We start from the raw sequence: 18,606 nt of genomic DNA, 5'->3' as shown, positions 1-18,606 counted from the left end.
GGCTTGGGGCTGCAGGGACTTGTCCCCACCTTCTCCATGTGACAGCAAGCACAGGGAGTGTGGGGAGGTGGCTGCCCTGCCTGGGCCAGGCCTGTGCTCTGGCAGGGCAGAAAGCACAGCCAGCCCTGTGCTCGCTGCTCCCTGGGAGATGATGTCCCAGGGTAATGCTAAGGAAAAGCCAAACACCCCCGAGTTCACACTCAGCCAGTCTGGCACAGCCAGGCACTCATGGCACGAGGTAAGGCATTTATTTGCTGCCTCTCCAGCAGGGAGAGGGCTCAAAGTCCAGTTTGCAAGGAACTGCGTGACCTTTGGTGAGGTGAGCTGGAAGAGAGAATGATGGAGATGCCGATGGGAGCCCAGCCTTCTGCTACCCTGTGCCTCCCTGTAGGTGGTGTGCCTTCATTCCCAGCCTGGGGCTGGAGAGGGAGATGAGAGCTGGGATGCACTCAGCTTGCTCCAGGTCCCCAGGCCTTCTGCTAGAGTTCATTCTTGCAGGAACCTGGGAAGATTGGAAAGAGAAATAAGTTCAGCAGGATAAATTCAGTCATTAGCCTGGCTTTGGTTTGTGTCTTTCCCAGGCAGAATGAGACTGACCTGAATTTCTGGGAATATCACCCACACTTGCTGCTTTCCTTTTGCCAAACAACCCCAGGCTGGCTTCATCCCCCCCACACCCAGAAGTGTCACTCTCACCTCCCTGGCATGTCCCAGTCCTTGCCTGGGCCCTGTGCACAATGTCCCCAAATCCAGTGACAGTCTGTGCTGGATCAGGGGTAGCTCAGACCTAGAGGGGCCAAAATCATTATGGCTTAAAGAGCTCTTGGTTTAAAGAAGAGAAAATGGTTTTTTTTGGTCATTGCACACATCCCCACTGAGCAGTTAATTGGGGAGTGCAGTTGTAGGGTAGAATTCAGGTGGGAAATGCTCCACCAGGCACAGAATGGCTGAGTAACTCCATGGGATGCCCTGCAAGCCCCAGAGCTTGCTGGAGTATGACAGGACAGCTTTGTGTCCTACAGGGACTTGCAAGACCACGAGAAGAGACAAAAACAGGTTTTGCTTGCTGAGACAGGCCTGGCAGAAATTAATTTCAGGACTTTGGAGTCATCCCTTGGAATGAATCCATGTTACCTTGTGATACTGCTCACATTCCTCTGTGCTGCCACTAATAATATGTGTAGGGCACTACTAGAAAACTCAGCCTGCTGGAACACTCAGTGGTTCCAGTAATTACCTCTTTCTCAGATGGTTTTTAAGTGTCTATTTGCAGCTGCTTTGTCTTCAAACAAGTTCTTGGAATTATCTTTCTCTCTCAGCCATTACTGCAAGCACTGAACTGGGACTGGATATGCCCTGAACCAGTTTCTCCTAAGTCTTTCAAAGACTCAGCAAGCTGCTGTTGCACACCCCAGCCATGCCTAGTTTTTGGAATTATTTAATGGGAAAATGAGCTGCAAAGAGCTGCCTATCAAAATAAAAGAGTTCAGAGAGTTGTGTTCTGCTTGGAGTCAAGGTGAGCACCACAGGGACCCGAGGGGATGCTGTCCCTCTGTGTGGTGGGGATACCAGGCAGGACCCCCCCCACCTCCAGCCATTTCACACATGACAGCCCTCACAGGGGTCCCTTCCTCAGTTTGCTGCTTTGGACACCCTCTCTGGTGCCCCTCCTGGTCTGTAAACTCCCAAAAGAAACACCTAAAACTTCCCAGGCTCATAAATCTGCCAACTTCTTCATGCTCCCTAAACTTCCCTGACTGACTTTTTGGACTGTTAATTTCCTAAGAGCTGGGGGTTCTTTCCTAAGGACTGGGTTATCAGGAAGGGACAGCAGCTGTGAGGTGCCTCCCTCAGCTCTGCCCCACAGCCACATTTCCATGTGCCAGTCCTACAATTTTTGGCTGCTACAAGGGCAGTCATAGAAACAGCTTTGAAATAAAGCTAATGGGCTGTTGGTGTTCATCCTTTGTTAATTACAGGCTGCTGAGCTTGAGGCAGACCCAGATTAACAGTGGCATATGTGTTACTGATCTTGCTGGCCCACATCTGCTCCGTGTGGCCACCGTGGCAGGAGGGAGATCCTTCCCACTGCTTTTTCCAGGCACTTACAGGTCTCCAGCCTCTCCTCCAGGAAGGAGATCTGCTCGCTCAGGGAGTCGATCCTGTCCAGCTGCTGGAGGGAGTGGGACAGGCGGCTGATGGGGTCTGCACCGACATCCTCTGGCGGCATCACGTTGTGGAAGGGGGCCAGCACCAGCTGGAGCTTCTGCAGGGAGAAGGGGAACTGTGAGTGCATCCCCCCTTTGCCAGAAGGACCCCCCAGGGGGATGCAGCACCCACCAGGGAGGGCTCGTGGGGCTGTGGCTGTGTTCAAAGGGCTGGAAAAGCCGTGGCGTGGGCTGGGAGCACAGCTGGGATCGCTGCTGGGATGTTAAAAATAGAGCTGGGGAAGAGGGAAACCCTGGCTGCAAACAGCCCTGGGTGGGAGCTGGCTGAGCAGGAACAGAGCAGGGGGATGTGCTGTAACTCACCTGCTCCAGCGCTTCCACTCTGCTCCTCAGGTCCTTCATTTCTTCCTTCATTTCACTGGAGGGACCTGAAAAAAAGACAGAGGGAATGTCAGTGAGTAAAAGCCCTTTGCTGTGGTGAGGTGGAAGCTGCTGGGGAGAAAGACACGGCTGCAGGGCTCTGGCCAAGCTCTGCTGCTTTCCCCCCCCAGGGTCATCCCCCAGAGCATCAGCTGGACCTGCTGGCATCTAGTCCAGCTGCTAAAGGCACTGGCTGCTCCTGCTGCTGCAGCACCTGCAACAAAGTGGGGAGGGTTTCGGGCAGTGGGGCGATGCTTAAAGGACAAGAGATCTGGTGGATCCCAGCCTTTGGTGCCTGTGTTGCCAAAAACCACCCAGCTCTGCCCTGTGCTGTGGTGGGCACAAGGGATTGTCCCTGCTGAGGGCCCTGCCCAGGGGTAGAGGCAGGTGAGGCACGTGCAGGCTGTCCCAGATGTTTGCTGCGTGATGCCCGTGCTGGCCACAGCGCATTATTACTCACGGTACGAGTTTGAAGTGTCACAGCGCGTACCAAAAGTAATAATGGGCCGTCACCAGCGCCGCTCCTCGTGGCTCCGGACCTGCCCTGCGGGAACGAGGACGATGACGGAGAGAACAGACACATCCCACACAGCTCCAGCCACAGCCAGGCCCTGTCACCCTCACAGATGGATTTGTGCTCAGGGGAAGTTGTTTGGGTGGGAGAAGCGCTCCTGGGTCAGCGAGAATAAAGCTGAGGGGCTCTGGCTGTTGTCCCCTCTCCCATCTCCTGCCACTCCTGCGATGCTGAGTGTTACCTCAGCTCTCACTGCAGGCCCCCAGCAGCTGGGGCTCAGTGTGGGGACAGCTTACCTGCTTGGCTGGAGGTGTCAGTCCCGGGTGCTGGCAGCAGGGGCTGGCAGCCCTTGCCATCGGCAGCGAGGCTGAAGCCGTCCCGGCAGGCGCAGTGGAAGCTCCCAGCTGTGTTGATGCAGAGCTGGCTGCACCCGTGGCTCTGGCTGGCACATTCATCCACGTCTGGAACACAGGAACAGCTCAGTGAGGAGTGGGACAGGGTGAGGGGCACAGGCTTAGGCACAGGGGGGCTGCAATGGAACTCCAGTGAGTACCCCCAGGTGAACTGCTGTTTGTGCCAGGCACAGCACTGGGTGTCTCAGCACCATCAGTGCCTGGAACAGGCCTGGATAAATCTGGGTAGGCTGGAGGGGGTCTGATCTCCTCCCCTCCTCCTGCTTCCCCCACAACACAGCCAGAAGTAAAAGCTGTGGTCAGAAATGTCCCAGCTCTGGCCAGGCGGGCGCAGGCAGCACTCAGCTCTCATCCTGGATTTACAGCCGGGGTTTTGGTTCCAGCCAGCTGTGGTGAGGAGCTATCAGCCTTTCAAGTGTGTACAAAACCCAGTAACCTCTCCTCACACGGGGGAGTTATTAAAGCTGTTCCCACAAAGCAGAAAGAGCTGAAGCGCTTCCCACGCCCGGGCAAATCTGTTTTAGGCAGTGGGAAAATCCTTTTCTCTGGAGCTGGAGCTGTCAGTGATGGGCTCAGCCCTGCCTGGCCCAGCATGGGTCAATGCCACACGCTCCTCCTCTGCCTTACAGGAGGATGAAAAGCTGGGAAATGCCGTGGCAGAGGTTTGCAGCACTGGTGTGCACCACGCTGCCTGATATCCCCGTGCTGTGAGGAGCACCGGGCTGTTCCTGTGCTGGAGAGGAGCCTGGACATCACCAGGCTTCCCCTCCAACCCCGGATATTTTTGGTTTATGGATTTTTAGTCTCTGCAATAAAGGGGTTTTAGTTTACAGCAAGAGTTTACAAAGCCTGGGAGGGATGATCAGGAACACGCAGTCCCAGGCCAGCCCCACAAGGGCTCTGTGCTGCAAAGAGATTTTTGCTGGCTTGCTCACAGCTCTGCTCACACTGACCCAGCACACAGCAGCAGGCAGAGAAAATGGGGATGCCAGAACTGCACTGGAGAGCTGGGAGCACTGAGGAAGCCAAAGGGAGGTCAGACTCTCCTGGGAGCCACATTTCCCATCCTTTCCTGGAGTAGGTGTGCATGTGCGTGCAGAGGGACAGAATCAGACGTGGCCCAAAGGTCTGACAGGAGCCACGGCGCTGGTCCCTGTCCCCCCTGAGGGGTTGTGCAGGGCCAAAGGACACCCAGAGCCCCATGGCAGCTGGGATGCTCCCAGGAGAAGCTCTCCCAGCAGCAGCAGGGCAGGTATGACACAGGGAGCAGGGACAGGGGGACATGGTCAGTACCTGTCTGGCAGGCTCGCCCCGTCCAGCCAGGGGGGCAGGAGCATCTCCCGGGGAAGGCGCAGCTCCCACCGTTCTGGCACGGCTCCCAGCAGAGAGCTGTGACAGGGAACAGCAGCACAGCGTCACCCAGCAGCTCCCCAGCTCCCTCCCTCCCACCCTGGATGTGTGCACCCCCCAAAACACACCAGCACCACGCAGCAGGTTGAGTTGCAGGGGAAACAGGGCTCAGGATGGGTGGGAGAAAGAGGAAAAGCAGCAAAGATGGGAAGGAGGAGGGCAACAGGCAGCAGCAGCCCCTGGTGTCATGCTCTGAGCTCATCTGGGGACAGACTGGCTGCTGCTGTGGCTTGCATTTGTTGCCTCCTGAAAGCATTTCTCATCCATTCCTGCTGATTTAGATGGGAAGGACTTGTTTTATTTATCCTCTGGTAACTATAAAGATAATAAGTGATCCCAGAGGTAAAAGACCCAAGAGGCAGCAGAAAAAAGCTGGGAATTAATCAGATATAAAACCACATTTGATTTACCCCAGGGGATGCCTGGAGATGCTCTCAGGGCACCAGGGGCTGTGCAGTTGTGTGTTGTGGGGCAGGGAAGGGACGTGTTTTGCCTGAAAAAGTTCCAGGCAGTGAGGGCAAATTTAATTCAGGGACAATCCATCTGACAGGCAGAGAGTTGGTAAATGAGAGATGTGGTCCCCTGCAGGGACACAAGGGGTCTGGGGATGGGCAGTGGCACCGGGGTGTCCTCACCTCTGTTACAGCCCAGTGTGTGGCCGCTTGCTCTGCTCCAGCCAGGACAGCACGAGGCCGTGGGCTCGGGCAGCTGCCGGTGCCTCTGCCTGTAGACAACCCTGTAGATGGTCCTGCAAGGCCAGGACGGGCTGAGCTGGGCACCCCAAACCCACCTCCAGCCCCCAGAGCAGCTCCAGGGGCTGCCATCCCCGTGCCTGGGGATGGAGCAGGATGTGTGCAGGCGGCTGGGCTCACCTGTAGGTGCTGCAGAGGCGGTGGCCCTGGCAGGTGGTGAGGTAGGGCTGGTACTCGGGCTGCACGTGGGACTCTGCCGGGGCGCTCCGGCCGCTCGGCCCCGCGGCGCACACCCTGCGGCTGAGCACAGAGGGGTCAGCCCCACAGCCAGGACGGGGATGAGCTCCCTCTCTGCACACGGCTGGTGGGCAGCACTGCCTGCCTGCCCCAGGGACCTGGGAACCCTCCTCAAGCTGTTTTGGGTCAGTGACGCAACTCTGGAGCTCCGCGAGCGCTTCCTCCCCCGTCCCAGGGGACCCAGATTTAGGGATGATTTTACTCATTACATTCATTGTCTCCCTTCCCCTAAAATCACTTTCTAGGCAGATTTTTCCTTTCTGAGACTTTTGCATTCCTGAAACGAATGCCCCTGTGGTCACCAAGAAATTAATGATTTCACAGGAAGGGTCAGGCTCACCGCAAAGAAAATAGAGGTTGGATAAAAGGCACTCCCCAGCCTTCCTAAGATAAGTGTTATCCAGTCAAAAACTTTCCCAAGGTTAACAGCCAAAGTGGTCTTGGTTAAACATCCTTTTTTTTTTCAACAATTTCCAGCCCAAGCAGGTCAGTCCCACTGAGGAACCATCTACTTGTCTCAGCCTCCCAGCTCAATTAGAAACTAAAATAAAAAGCCTGGGAATTAGCATGGACATCAGATGGCTTCCATTAACTCCAGAAAACTCCTCTCAGCCTCATGATTAATGTTATAGAAGATGCAATTTTTAAATGGCAGTTGTTTGCTTTGTAAAATTCAGAACAAAGTTTTAGCTGCAGCCTGTGCATGTGAGCGAGGAATTCAGCTGTGGTTTCAGTCCTGGACAGAATGTGAAAGGTTTGATGCTGGAGGAGCATTTCAGTGTAAAAACAAACTTGGTAGAAAATTTGAGCTGTGTCTGGGGGCGGGTTTTGAGCTCCAGCTCCTCTCAGCTGGGGAAGAAACGGGGGCACTGAGCTCTGGGCTTCCTCAGACCCGGCAGGAGCTGAGCTGTGCCTGCCCAGGCTGTGCTGGGATCCAGGGAGCTCTCCCAGACCCATTCCCCAGCAAAGGGAGGGGAATTGCTGGAGCTGCCACTGCTGGGCTTGCAGGACCATGGGCCCCAGCAGCATCCTGTGCTTTCCACACCCTTGTCCCTGGATGTCCATCAGAGCTGGGAGCTGCATCCTCCTCTGATGGGAGCTGCATCCTCCAACCACAGCTTGTTCACAAGGCTCGATTTGTGTGCTAGCAGGATTTCACACTTATTTTCATGAAAGATGTGCTTGAAAGAGACAGTAATAATTCCTGAACAGCTCAGGGCCTGATGAGCTTTAGACTCTCCTGGACAAAAAGCCCAGAGCATCTTTGTGTCCCTGCAGGGAGTTAAACAGAGCTGGGACATTTCCTCTGAGAGAGGTTTTAGCTTCAGTGAGGAAGCAAACAACCAGCAACAGGCAGCTGAGCCCTGGGAGAGCTTTTTCCACCTCCTCACCAGCCCAGAGAGCCACACAGGGCTGTCCCCTCGCAGAGAGGACACGCCTCACCCTGATGGGTGGAGATCACACCTGAGAGGTGCAGACAAAACAGGGCCTTACCCTGCCTGGGCAAAGCCCTCCGTGCTGGTGGTGCTGAGGATGAGGAGGAGTCCCCAGAGGAGGAGGAGGCAGCTGAGGCTCCGCATGTCCCGTCCCTCCCACGGCACCACTGGGTCCTGCTTTCCTTTGGGATGTGCTGGCTCCTACTGCATGGCTCGGCCTTCCGTGGGGATCCCTGCAAGCAGGAGAGCAGAGCTGTGAACGTGAGGAAACATCAGGAAAAAGTTCTTCACTGAAAGAGCGACCGGGCACTGGAATCGTCAGGGAGGCGGTGGAGCCACCATCCCTGGATTTGTTTAAAATAGACTGGATGTGGCACTTGGTGCCATGGTGCAGGTGATGAGGAGGTGTGAGGTCAAAGATGATCCCAAAGGTCTTTTCCAACAGTTCTGTGATTCCATGAGGTGTCCCTGCCCAGCTGGGGACAACCCACAGAGCTGTGGGGACAAACCCCCGGCAAGGTGGGAGCTGCTACAGGCACAAACCCACCTTGCCCCACTTGTCTCATCACAGTGGCACAATATTAATTCAGGAATTGTTCCTGATTTACCCCAGGGGATGCCTGGAGATGCTCTCAGGGCACCAGGGGCTGTGCAGTTGTGTGTTGTGGGGCAGGGAAGGGACGTGTTTTGCCTGAAACTCGCTGCCAGTTCCAGGCAGTGAGGGCAAAACAATGGCCCATCATTTCTTAATGCACACAGCATTGTAAAGCTGTGTTTTCCCACCACATAAAACACTGAAATCTGATCTTCTTCTGTTTAAAACATAAATTCGTGACAGAGAAAAGTGCTGTAAGGGCCATATGTACCATCTGCAGAGTCAGTTCTGAGGCGCAAACCGAGAGGTTTTGATTTTCTAGCAGAGGACAAACACAAAACAAGGCTGAAGAGGGTTGGTAACAATATTCAATTTAAACAATATCCAGTTTAAACAATATCTCATTTAAACAAACCACTTGGCCTCCGGATGGCAGCAGCTGAAGGAGAAAGAAATAAAGAAACCCACCTTAAACATGCACCAGTTAAAGAAAGAATCAGACTGTGCTGATTAAACTTTCTGAAAGGGAAGGCTACACAACAAGAAACCTTCTGAGACTCCAAATATGGTGAGCAGCAAATCAACTTTCTAAAATCCCCTGTGGGCAGGATTGGACTGAAAAATTCCAGTTTGATCCCCAAACTCCATTGGGAAATCCCAGCTCTGAGACAGGTTGTTACAAATAACCATGGCTAATCTGCAGGGCACTCAGGATTGTCCTTTCCTTGGTGCAGGAGAAGAATCTGTGGCAGGGAAAAATAGAGATTCACATCTGGAGAGAAACCAGCCTGGTGCCTCCCTGCCCCTTAATATCAGATGTCAAATATCAAATATCCCAGCAGATTTCCATGCAAGCCCAGCCCTGAGGATGGAAGGAGGATTTTGGTGCTCTAAAGCCTGTAGTCCTCCATTCTCCTTCAAACACAGCAATTGGTTTAATTTCCTAATGATGAATTTATCGTACCTCCACCATCAGGAAAGCAAATCTTGCTTGTTCTGCAGGAAAGTTTTCTTTAAAAAATCATGAAGAAGCTTTCCCTCTCCCCAGCCCTGGAGACATTCCAAGGACACTGGGGTACAGACACACACCCAACTCCCCTTTGCTCCATCAGCCAGCTTTTCCCAGGGCTAAACTGGGACACAAAACTTCCCTACAATCTCAGATCCCTGGCTCTCACAGCTGCTCCTGAAGTCTGGAAGTCAAACTCTGCCAACCTTCTCCATCCTCCCACAGGATTCCCGTGGCTGCCATGGGAGCTTTCCTTGTGGGGACAGCAAGAAACAGAGGGCACGAGACTAAAATACAGAGAGTTTGTTTGTTCACTTTGAGCTGGAGCGGCACTGCCCTACCTCGAGTGCTTGAGAATCCCTCTGGGTCATAAAATTTTGGTTGCTTCATGCCAGAAAAAGCTGTAAAAGTAGAAAATATGATCGTCTAGACTTGTCTCTTTTATGGCTTTACAGAAATCAACCTCTTTAAAGCTGCTGAAGATGCTTCAACCTGTTGCCACCATCTATTCCATGCTATTTTAAAGCACAGAACTCAAGGGGGACAAAAAAAATTATGGGCAATTAAAAAATAAATATTTTTTTTGTCTCTGCCTTTTAAGCCTCTCAAATGAAGAGGTGAAGCCCTGTGGTCTGACAAGTGAAATTATGTCTTAGGGGTCAGCAAACCCTCCTTGGCTGACCACGTGCTCCTGTGAGTCTGGGGGTCCCTGTCCCACCAGCCAGAACCATTCTAAAAATCTTCCAAAATTCTCAAAATTCTTCTCTTGCCTCACCTGCCACAGCAACCGAGGGGACACACAACCCACGGCGCAGGAGAGCAGCACTTTCCCCAGCTCTGCCCACGGAAGCAAGACTAAAACTCCAGCTGCCGGCAGCAGGAGGAATCGTGCTCTGGCTGCACTGAGAGAACCCAGCCCCTGGCGAGGATGCCGTGGCTCTCCCGGGACCGCCACGGCCGCACTTTTCCAGACAGCCCGGCCTGGTTCTGCAGGTGAAACCGCGGCTCCAAACCCGGCCTGCGCCCTCAGAGCCAAACTCTCCCGGAGAGGGTCAGCCCCGGCCGCAGGGGGATGGATTCTCCCTCCCAGACACCTCCGGCTGTTCCCTGCGCAGGCTGGGATGCGGTACCGCGGGATGGAGCGGGACACGGCCATGGTGACACCGCGGAGGGGACAGTGGCACTGTCCCGAGGGGCACGGGGACACGGGGGCTGCGGGGACAGCATCACCATGAAGGGACCCGAGCCGCCGGGGGCTGCGGGGACGCGGGTGGCCCGGGGGGCTGCAGGTTCTGCGGGGACCCGGGAACCGCAGGGGCTATGGGGACACGGGTGGCCCGGGGCTATGGGGACACGGGAGTCCCGGGGGGAAGCAGGGACGCAGATGTCCCCGGGGCTGTGGGGACACGGGTGTCCCGGGGATGCTCCCCGCGGCCGCAGCAGCCCGGAGCAGGCGGAGCCCATCCGCCGGCCCAGACCCCCCTCCCCGCTGCGGTACCGAGCCCCGCTCCGCCGGCACCCCCGGCACCCCCGGCCCCCGCCCCTCCCGGCGGGGATGCGGCCGAGTCCCCCCGGATTGCCGAGCCACCCCGGCCGTGCCGAGTCCCCCCGGATTGCAGAGTCCCCCCGGATTGTTGAGTCCCCTCGGATTGCAGAGTCCCCGCGGAGTGCAGAGGAGTCCCCCCGGGTTGCAGAGGAGTCCCCGCGGATTGCAGAGGAGTCCCCCCGGATTGCAGAGGAGTCCCCCCGGATTGCCGAGCCCCCCCGGCCGTGCCGAGCCCCGGGCGGCTCCCGCCGGGCCTCACCGGTGCGGGTGGCGGAGCCGCGGAGTCGCCGAGCCGCGGCCCCCCGCGCATTTCCTCCCCCGGCCCGAGCCGGTCCCTCCGCCCCGGCCCAATGAGCTCCCGGCGGGCAGGAAAGCGGAGCCTCCCGGCCGGCGGGAAGCGCCGGGGCCCGGGGATCTCCGCCTGCCCCCGCCCCGCCGGCCGCCACCTGCCCCCGGCTCCCCGGGACCCGTGCGGGGATGGGGCAGCACCGGGGGGAGACACGGCAGGACCCCCGAGACGCTGCTCTGGGTCCCGAATGTTGTCCAGCCGCTGGGGACAGGATGGCGGGGGACCCCCGCCCGGGTGGATCTGGAGCCTTACCTGGTGGCCCCAGGGCAGGATGAGCCCCCAGCCCCACAGCCCCACGCTGCGAGGACACGCGGCCGCTGTGCCCCCCGGCACCCCCTCGCCCAGGGGTGTTCGGACTCCCCGGGGGAATGGTCCCTCACCAGTGCAGTGGCCAGGGCAGAATTAATTCTCTTTACTAAAAATTCCTGTCGTGGTCCGCACTCCCCACCATGAGCACAGAGGGTTTTAGGAGGAGACATCACCGCTCCCTAGGTTAGAGACCTGGTCCTGACCCTCCCGCCGTGCCCGCTAATCGCCCTGAGCTCATCCCAAAATCCTGCAGGAGCCGGTGATGAACCGCCAGGTTTCCAGCAAATCCCCAAGGATGCTTAGAGAATTCCTTGGAAGCCCCCCAGCTGCAGAGGGAATCTCCAGGGTGACACCCAGGGCTCAGCTCCGGCTGCCCAGCACCTGCCCCGGGACAGCTCGGGCAGCCCGAGCCCAGCTGCCTACAGACTTCTCCTCTTAAATGCCCGGTTATTTATCAAAGTGGCTCGGTTTGTGCCAAATTGCCACTTGTTTTGTCTACATTTTTGTCTGGAAAATTAGAGCACAGAGGGTTATTGTTTCTCAAATGACTTAGGCGCCTGCCCATGCACAGAACCATTCTTAAAGATAGCAGGGATCTGATGTGCAAATGAATGGCAGGATACAGCCCCCTGGGAATATTTGTTCCCACTAAGCCCTGCAAATTTTTTGAAAGCATGTAAGCATTTAAAAGGAAATATTTACCAGTTCAACAATAATGGTTCCAAGAGAGCAACTGAGATCACTGGCCCATCCCCTTCATTTCCTCAGGGATACACTGCTGATGGAACTGGAGCTGCCTTGGGCAGTGCTGCGCCCTCTGGGGAATCTGATGGCTGCTTGGGGCTCTCAGTGTGAAAGGAGCTTTGGTGGGATCCTCCCTGAGAGAGGAACAGAGGGGAATCCTCTCTGGAAGTGCTGGTGGAGATCTCTCCCAGCAGCAGGGAAAGGTTTGCTGGTGCTGGTGGAAGTGCAGCTCCGTGTTGTACAGCATCTCACACAGGTTTGTTCACAGGACCCATCCTACCCCTGGGGAATGGTTTCAGCTCCTTTAATTTCATCAGCACAGGTAACTTCTCCCAAGAGCCTTGGGAGCACAGTAATTATCCTGCTATGCAGAGAGCGTTATTGGGTTTTTTCTGGTGTATGGGGGAGATGAACAGAGCCTGAATTATTGTCTAATAATTGCAAAATGCTTGTGGAAGCCAGAGCCTCTCTGTGTGGCCATACTGAAAGCACAGGATCTCATTTTGGAGCTGAGACAACTCACCTCATCCACGGTGCTCCATCAGGTGTCCTGGGCACAGATCCTTTGCTTAAGGAGCATCCTGGTTTCTTTCTGTGAGGACAGAAAAAGCCCAGAGTTACACTCCCTTTGTCAGGCAGACAGAGAGCAGGGACCCAGGATGGACCCTGCTGTTCCCTGGACACTCCCAAAGATCCCTGCAGAGGGGGTGAGGGATCAGAGCAGGGTGGTGGCCACAGTCCCTGCGGCACCGAGCTCACACCGCTGCTGTGTCACACCCGTGGCAGGGCGTGAGGAAATCCATCCCCATCCCACAGTGAGGGTTTTAGGAGCATCCTATGGCCCTGATCCTCCCTCTCCTTGCTGTGATCCCAGTGGGAATCCAGGCAGAGCCTTTGCACCCTTTAGGGCTGAGCGAGCCGGGGGATGAGCAGGGGCTGAGCAGAGCAGAAGGGATTTGCTGAGCAGGATCTATCCCCTCCAGCAGCTTTGCCACTGCTCAAGGCTGGGATTTTCCAAGAAGCCAGGAGAACAGGAGTGCACCTGGCACAGTCTCCCAGGTGTATCCAAGCTCAGCTCCCTGATTTGTGATTCCATCTGTTGTTCCCCAACACTCTGTTTTACCATTACACTCTATTTTACCATTACACTCCATTTAAGGACAAGCATCCCTCACCGCCCAGGAAACCTTTGCATGAATCCCTGAAATTCCAAGTGCAAATTTGATGGTGAGGAAGAGGATGGACTCATCCTTCAGCTCCTCACAGGACACCACCATGCAGCACAGGACCCAGCACGCTCCTACCAGGGACTCCACTGGAGCCTTCTCAACCATAGGCAGTGACTCCCTAAGTGCACCGAGCATTTTAAAATTCTGCCAGTATTTTAATTGCAGAAAGTTTCCTTTCCAGTCCCATTTATTGGGTCAAATCTTTGCTCCAGCAAGTGCCCGTGTCAGCTGCTAAAGAACTGCATACAGCCCATTAAAAGAGCATTTAATCCTGCGCTCCCAGGGAGGGTTCTGTGTCTTCTGTGCTAATATTCATTATGCTGGGAGGGAAATCCCCCAGGACAAGGCCTGGCAAAGTTCCCTTGGAAGCAGAGGAGTTATGCCAGCTCAGAGTGGGGGAAGATCAGATCTGTTGGCACTGTTCATGTCAGTGTGATGAGCTCCCGACAAAGGCAGCAGGGGATTTGGGCTCCTGCCTGCGTGGCCGCCTGAATTCAAAGTCCTCCCTTGCCCGATGTTTTACATTTTCCCCCCACAGCTTTCTCCCTTGCACACCAGCAGTGTACTCCCACGACATCGAATATTAATGCTTGTCTCCAGGCCAGGAAAGAAATGTTTCTGCCCAACCTCCCTCTCAGATTCAACGATGTCAAAACCTCCTTGTCTCCCACTGGTTTTACCACCAGCGTGAGCTGGGAGGGGCGGCGAGTGCTGGCCCCCAGCAGATCTCAGGCTGAGCACCAGGTGAGATTTTCACCCACCTCCCAATTTCCCAGAGCCTGCCAAGCCCACTGCAGCTGCCTGGGAATCCAACATCCAACATCCCCCTGAGTGAGGGCTGCAGCTGAGGGCTGGAAGCGTTTCCCTGTTTGGTAGGAGAGCTTGGAGGGTGGGAGGCATGAAAAAGGGAAGATTAACAGTGGAGAATTAATAGATCAGCATTAAAATCCCACATCAGGAACCTGCTCTTTAGAGAGGAGCACTTCCAGCCCCTGACAGAAAACGGGACGTGCCCAGGCACACGAGCTCTCCCCAGACTGGAGTGACAGATGGATGGGGACACGGGCAGGACAGTGACACACATACAGATGCAAAACTCTCCAGCCCCCACAAGCCGTGGCTGACCCCATACCTGTGGCACACAATGGGCTCTCACTGGTCTCCACGGGGGTCTGGCACAGAACTGGAAGCACTTGCTAAAGCAAAAGGGAAATTTTGGTGCTTCTCAACAAAAAAAAAAACAAAAAAAAAAAAAGAGGAATGGCTTTTGCTGTTCCAGGACAAATTCTTCTGCTCGGGCCGTTCATGAGGCTGTTTGTAAACTTTACATTTCAGTTTAAGCTCAGGAGCAGCCCCTGTTCTGCAGAGCTCTGTGAGGAAAATGACCTCCCACCATTCTGTTCTGGCCCATATTGTTCTCAGCTGCGTCAGCTGCACACCAGCTATCGCAGTGGAAATCTAGAGGGTTCCACTGATGGCAGTGGGATAAAACCAGGTCAGACCAAGAAAAGGACTTGACCCATAGCTCTCGCTCTGTTGTCACCAGCGGCTCAGGGCTCTGCATATTAATACCAAGACCTGAGCCCCACAAAGTGATTTTTTCTTTTTTTTTTTTGCCTGAGTAAGGAGTTCACAAGGATTAATTGTCTCAGGACCAGTGTGTTATAACTTAAGGTGCCCATGGGGACTACCAGCAGCTGAGCTGGAGCTGTGCAGAAACAAATGCAGGGCCAGGGCATCATCCCATAGCCAGCTTTATTTTCCCTCACATCCACGCTTGAATTTGTATTTACATTTAGAGGAGGCAGCAATAGCTGCAGCGTAAAAACTGGGAAATTATTCATCCCACCCAAGAATAAACGGAATTTTGTGGCTTTCTGTAAAATTTCCCTGGCAAAACATGGCCGTGGTCCCCTGCCCCACTTTCCCAGTGAATGAGCACATGGGAAGTGTGGTGGGAGCTGCAGGATGGCTCGGCCCCTTCACCTTCCCAGGGAACAGCTCAGCAGAGAGCCTTTCACACAAGAAATTTTTGCTCTGATCATCTTTTTCTTCCAGGGGAAAGCCTCCAGCTAGAGGAACCTGCCCTAGGCTGTGGGCAGGACGGGGATCCTGGGATCACTTTGGGAGAGGAGAAAGAAGAGTTCTGATCCCCACCCCGCTCTCTTTGCAGAGACACTTTTGTTTCCCTGTCTGGTCTGGTGCTCTCCCTGGTGTTCCTCCCAGCCCTCCTACTGCTGCTGGGACTGTGGGGCAGGCTCCTTTACCCCAATTTGTTGCAGTTTGTAAATCTGCCTTCCCCCAGACCAGCCCCATCTGCAGCAGCAGAGCCTGGGAAAAGGCTCAAATGAACCTCCAGAGCAGATTCAGTTTCTCGTCCTTACCTGCAGGGAAACTTGGGAGAGCTGGTAGTGCAACAGCAGAGAGGGGGGAGTAGCTCCATCAGCAGATCCCAGGGAAGAACAGTGGGAATCTGCCAGGGCAGATCCATGTTTTCCACTGCTGCCCAGAGGTGAGGTGGATTTTTGAGGATGCTCCAGCTCCAGCCACAACGACCTTCCACAATCTCCCAAGCACTGCCAGACCTTCCCAATCCAGCTTGAAATGAATTTAATCACTGCCAAAGCCTTCTTGTTTCTTTCTGCATTTGATTCTCTGCTCGGGGAGTTGGTTCCATGAATGTTGGACCCTGGGAAAAAATAATGCTGGGTTATTTCTACCAAGAGCCCTTCACTGGCGTGGTTCTGCTCCAGACAGTGCCTGGGTATCCCAGCTGTTCCTTTATCCCAAAATACCCTGGGTGTCTCACTGAAAGCCTCCTGCCTGCACTGTGCAATGCCACAGATGAGAAGAGCAGGACCCCCAGGTAGCTGCAGGCAGCATGAAAAGCACCCAGCTCTGTGGTTATAAATCTGGGAGGCTCTGCTGAGCTCCTGCTGTGCTCAGCCAGCGTGATCCAGGCTCAGCTGCTAGGCAGGACAAGCCTTGGTGGGAGAGCCAGGACAGTCCCCAGCCACATCCCTGCCCTGCCCCACATCCCACCCGGGGCTGGGGTGCATTCAGCAGCACACAGAGGAGAGCAGGGGGCTGGGAGCAGAGCAGGGAGGATGGACAGCGTGGTGATGTATCAGAGGTATCCAGAGAGCAGGCAGAGGGAAAAGGGAGGGAGTTACAGAAAGAAAAGAGATTAACTAAGAATTTCCAGCTATCTCACAGGAATTTGTGCAAGTGTTTGCAGCCTCTACACGCACAGGAGGTAAAATTTACCCACTGGCTTCTCCTCCCCGTGAAAACAGCCTGAGTGCCAGTGGGGTGACATAAAAATAACAATGCTGGAGGCTGGGCTCTGCTCAGAGCACGTGGCTGACAGCGGATCCAGCCTCGCCAGGAGCAGGTGGAGACACCTCACACACCTGTGTGCTCCCAGAGACACCTCACACACCTGTGTGTTGTGAGAGACACCTCACACACCTGTGTGCTCCCAGAGACACCTCACACACCTGTGTGCTCTGAGAGACACCTCACACACCTGTGTGCTCCCAGAGACACCTCACACACCTGTGTGTTGTGAGAGACACCTCACACACCTGTGTGCTCTGAGAGACACCTCACACACCTGTGTGCTCTGAGAGACACCTCACACACCTGTGTGCTCCCAGAGACACCTCACACACCTGTGTGTTGTGAGAGACACCTCACACACCTGTGTGCTCTGAGAGACACCTCACACACCTGTGTGTTGTGAGAGACACCTCACACACCTGTGTGTTGTGAGAGACACCTCACACACCTGTGTGCTCTGAGAGACACCTCACACACCTGTGTGCTCTGAGAGACACCTCACACACCTGTGTGCTCTGAGAGACACCTCACACACCTGTGTGCTCCCAGAGACACCTCACACACCTGTGTGTTGTGAGAGACACCTCACACACCTGTGTGCTCTGAGAGACACCTCACACACCTGTGTGTTGTGAGAGACACCTCACACACCTGTGTGCTCTGAGAGACACCTCACACACCTGTGTGCTCTGAGAGACACCTCACACACCTGTGTGCTCCCAGAGACACCTCACACACCTGTGTGCTCTGAGAGACACCTCACACACCTGTGTGCTCTGAGAGACACCTCACACACCTGTGTGCTCCCAGAGACACCTCACACACCTGTGTGTTGTGAGAGACACCTCACACACCTGTGTGCTCTGAGAGACACCTCACACACCTGTGTGTTGTGAGAGACACCTCACACACCTGTGTGCTCTGAGAGACACCTCACACACCTGTGTGCTCTGAGAGACACCTCACACACCTGTGTGCTCCCAGAGACACCTCACACACCTGTGTGCTCTGAGAGACACCTCACACACCTGTGTGCTCCCAGAGACACCTCACACACCTGTGTGCTCTGAGAGACACCTCACACACCTGTGTGCTCCCAGAGACACCTCACACACCTGTGTGCTCTGAGAGACACCTCACACACCTGTGTGCTCTGAGAGACACCTCACACACCTGTGTGCTCCCAGAGACACCTCACACACCTGTGTGCTCCCAGAGACACCTCACACACCTGTGTGCTCCCAGAGACACCTCACACACCTGTGTGCTCCCAGAGACACCTCACACACCTGTGTGCTCTGAGAGACACCTCACACACCTGTGTGCTCTGAGAGACACCTCACACACCTGTGTGTTGTGAGAGACACCTCACACACCTGTGTGCTCTGAGAGACACCTCACACACCTGTGTGCTCCCAGAGACACCTCACACACCTGTGTGCTCTGAGAGACACCTCACACACCTGTGTGCTCTGAGAGACACCTCACACACCTGTGTGCTCCCAGAGACACCTCACACACCTGTGTGCTCCCAGAGACACCTCACACACCTGTTCACTCCGTGCTGGGTGTTCAGCCATCCCCAAGGCTCCCAGCATCATGAGCAGGGGCAAAACCCACTCAGAGCTCACAAGGACGCAGTGCCAGGTCCCAATTCCATCCCATCCCATCCCATCCCATCCCATCCCATCCCATCCCATCCCATCCCATCCATCCCTGCTGTGGCTCTGGGGTACCTTGGGTGCCCCGCTGTCCCCCGCCGTGCTCCCTGCTGGTTCCTGGTGGCCATCCCTGCCCGGCCACCCTGTGTCCAGCAGCCCCGGGCACCGGCCCGGTGTCCCCGGTGTCCCGGGCATGGCCGGCCGCCGGCCGCGCACAGGCAGGAGGTGGCTGCCGAGGTGGAAGGGCGGCTTTTTATGCTTTTCTTCCTGTATAAATCAGGCCGGGGATGGACAATCCCAGACAGGACTTCCTGTGTGTGTTGGGAGCTGATAAGGGGCGCCGCGAGGAGAACAAACACGGCCGCCCCGAGGGGCAGAGGGGCCACGGGGCGGGACCCCCACGCCGAGCCCACCGGGGACGGGCACGGGGGGCTGACACGGAGAGGAGCAGCCACGAGTCCTTGGGGACACG

At 55.5% G+C, this 18,606-nt stretch overlaps 1 protein-coding gene across 7 annotated transcripts; it reads right to left on the bottom strand.

The window, feature by feature from the left end:
• Nucleotides 1-226: 226 nt before the first annotated feature.
• Nucleotides 227-18,348, bottom strand: EGFL7 (EGF like domain multiple 7). 7 transcript variants are annotated; one of them, XM_005529205.3, is made up of 12 exons: nt 18,210-18,348; nt 15,516-15,820; nt 12,426-12,494; nt 9,296-9,355; nt 7,409-7,583; nt 5,798-5,917; nt 5,561-5,673; nt 4,809-4,904; nt 3,399-3,563; nt 2,532-2,596; nt 2,110-2,266; nt 227-502 (listed from the first exon to the last, which is right to left on the bottom strand). In XM_005529205.3, exons 5-12 carry the CDS (start codon nt 7,492-7,494, stop codon nt 480-482), a joined length of 825 nt encoding a protein of 274 aa, XP_005529262.2. In that variant the 5' UTR covers nt 7,495-7,583; nt 9,296-9,355; nt 12,426-12,494; nt 15,516-15,820; nt 18,210-18,348; the 3' UTR covers nt 227-479. The 7 variants fall into 7 exon arrangements, with proteins under 7 accessions (XP_005529262.2, XP_087921809.1, XP_087921813.1 ...); XM_088065683.1 differs by lacking the exon at nt 9,296-9,355; XM_088065687.1 differs by lacking the exons at nt 12,426-12,494; nt 15,516-15,820; nt 18,210-18,348 and adding an exon at nt 11,861-12,226.
• Between the last annotated feature and the right edge of the window lie 258 nt (nt 18,349-18,606).

The sequence above is a fragment of the Pseudopodoces humilis genome, chromosome 22 (genome assembly GCF_049639895.1).
Source record: "Pseudopodoces humilis isolate 2021_Gansu_Grassland_sample_001 chromosome 22, ASM4963989v1, whole genome shotgun sequence".
In the NCBI taxonomy this organism is placed as follows: Eukaryota; Metazoa; Chordata; class Aves; order Passeriformes; family Paridae; genus Pseudopodoces; species Pseudopodoces humilis.
The sequence above is the reverse complement of the archived record's forward strand: the minus strand, read 5'-3'. Positions and strand labels throughout refer to the sequence as shown.

Bases quoted from the DNA above. Each gene is read 5' to 3' on its own strand.
- EGFL7 (XM_005529205.3), bottom strand. From the start codon at position 7,494: ATGCGGAGCCTCAGCTGCCTCCTCCTCCTCTGGGGACTCCTCCTCATC. The intron at 3,564-4,808 runs GTACTGACCATG...CCTGTGTTCCAG, and splicing joins GGGGCGAGCCTGCCAGACAG to ACGTGGATGAATGTGCCAGC. The intron at 503-2,109 runs GTAAGTGCCTGG...CAATCTTCCCAG, and splicing joins GGAGGAGAGGCTGGAGACCT to GTTCCTGCAAGAATGAACTC.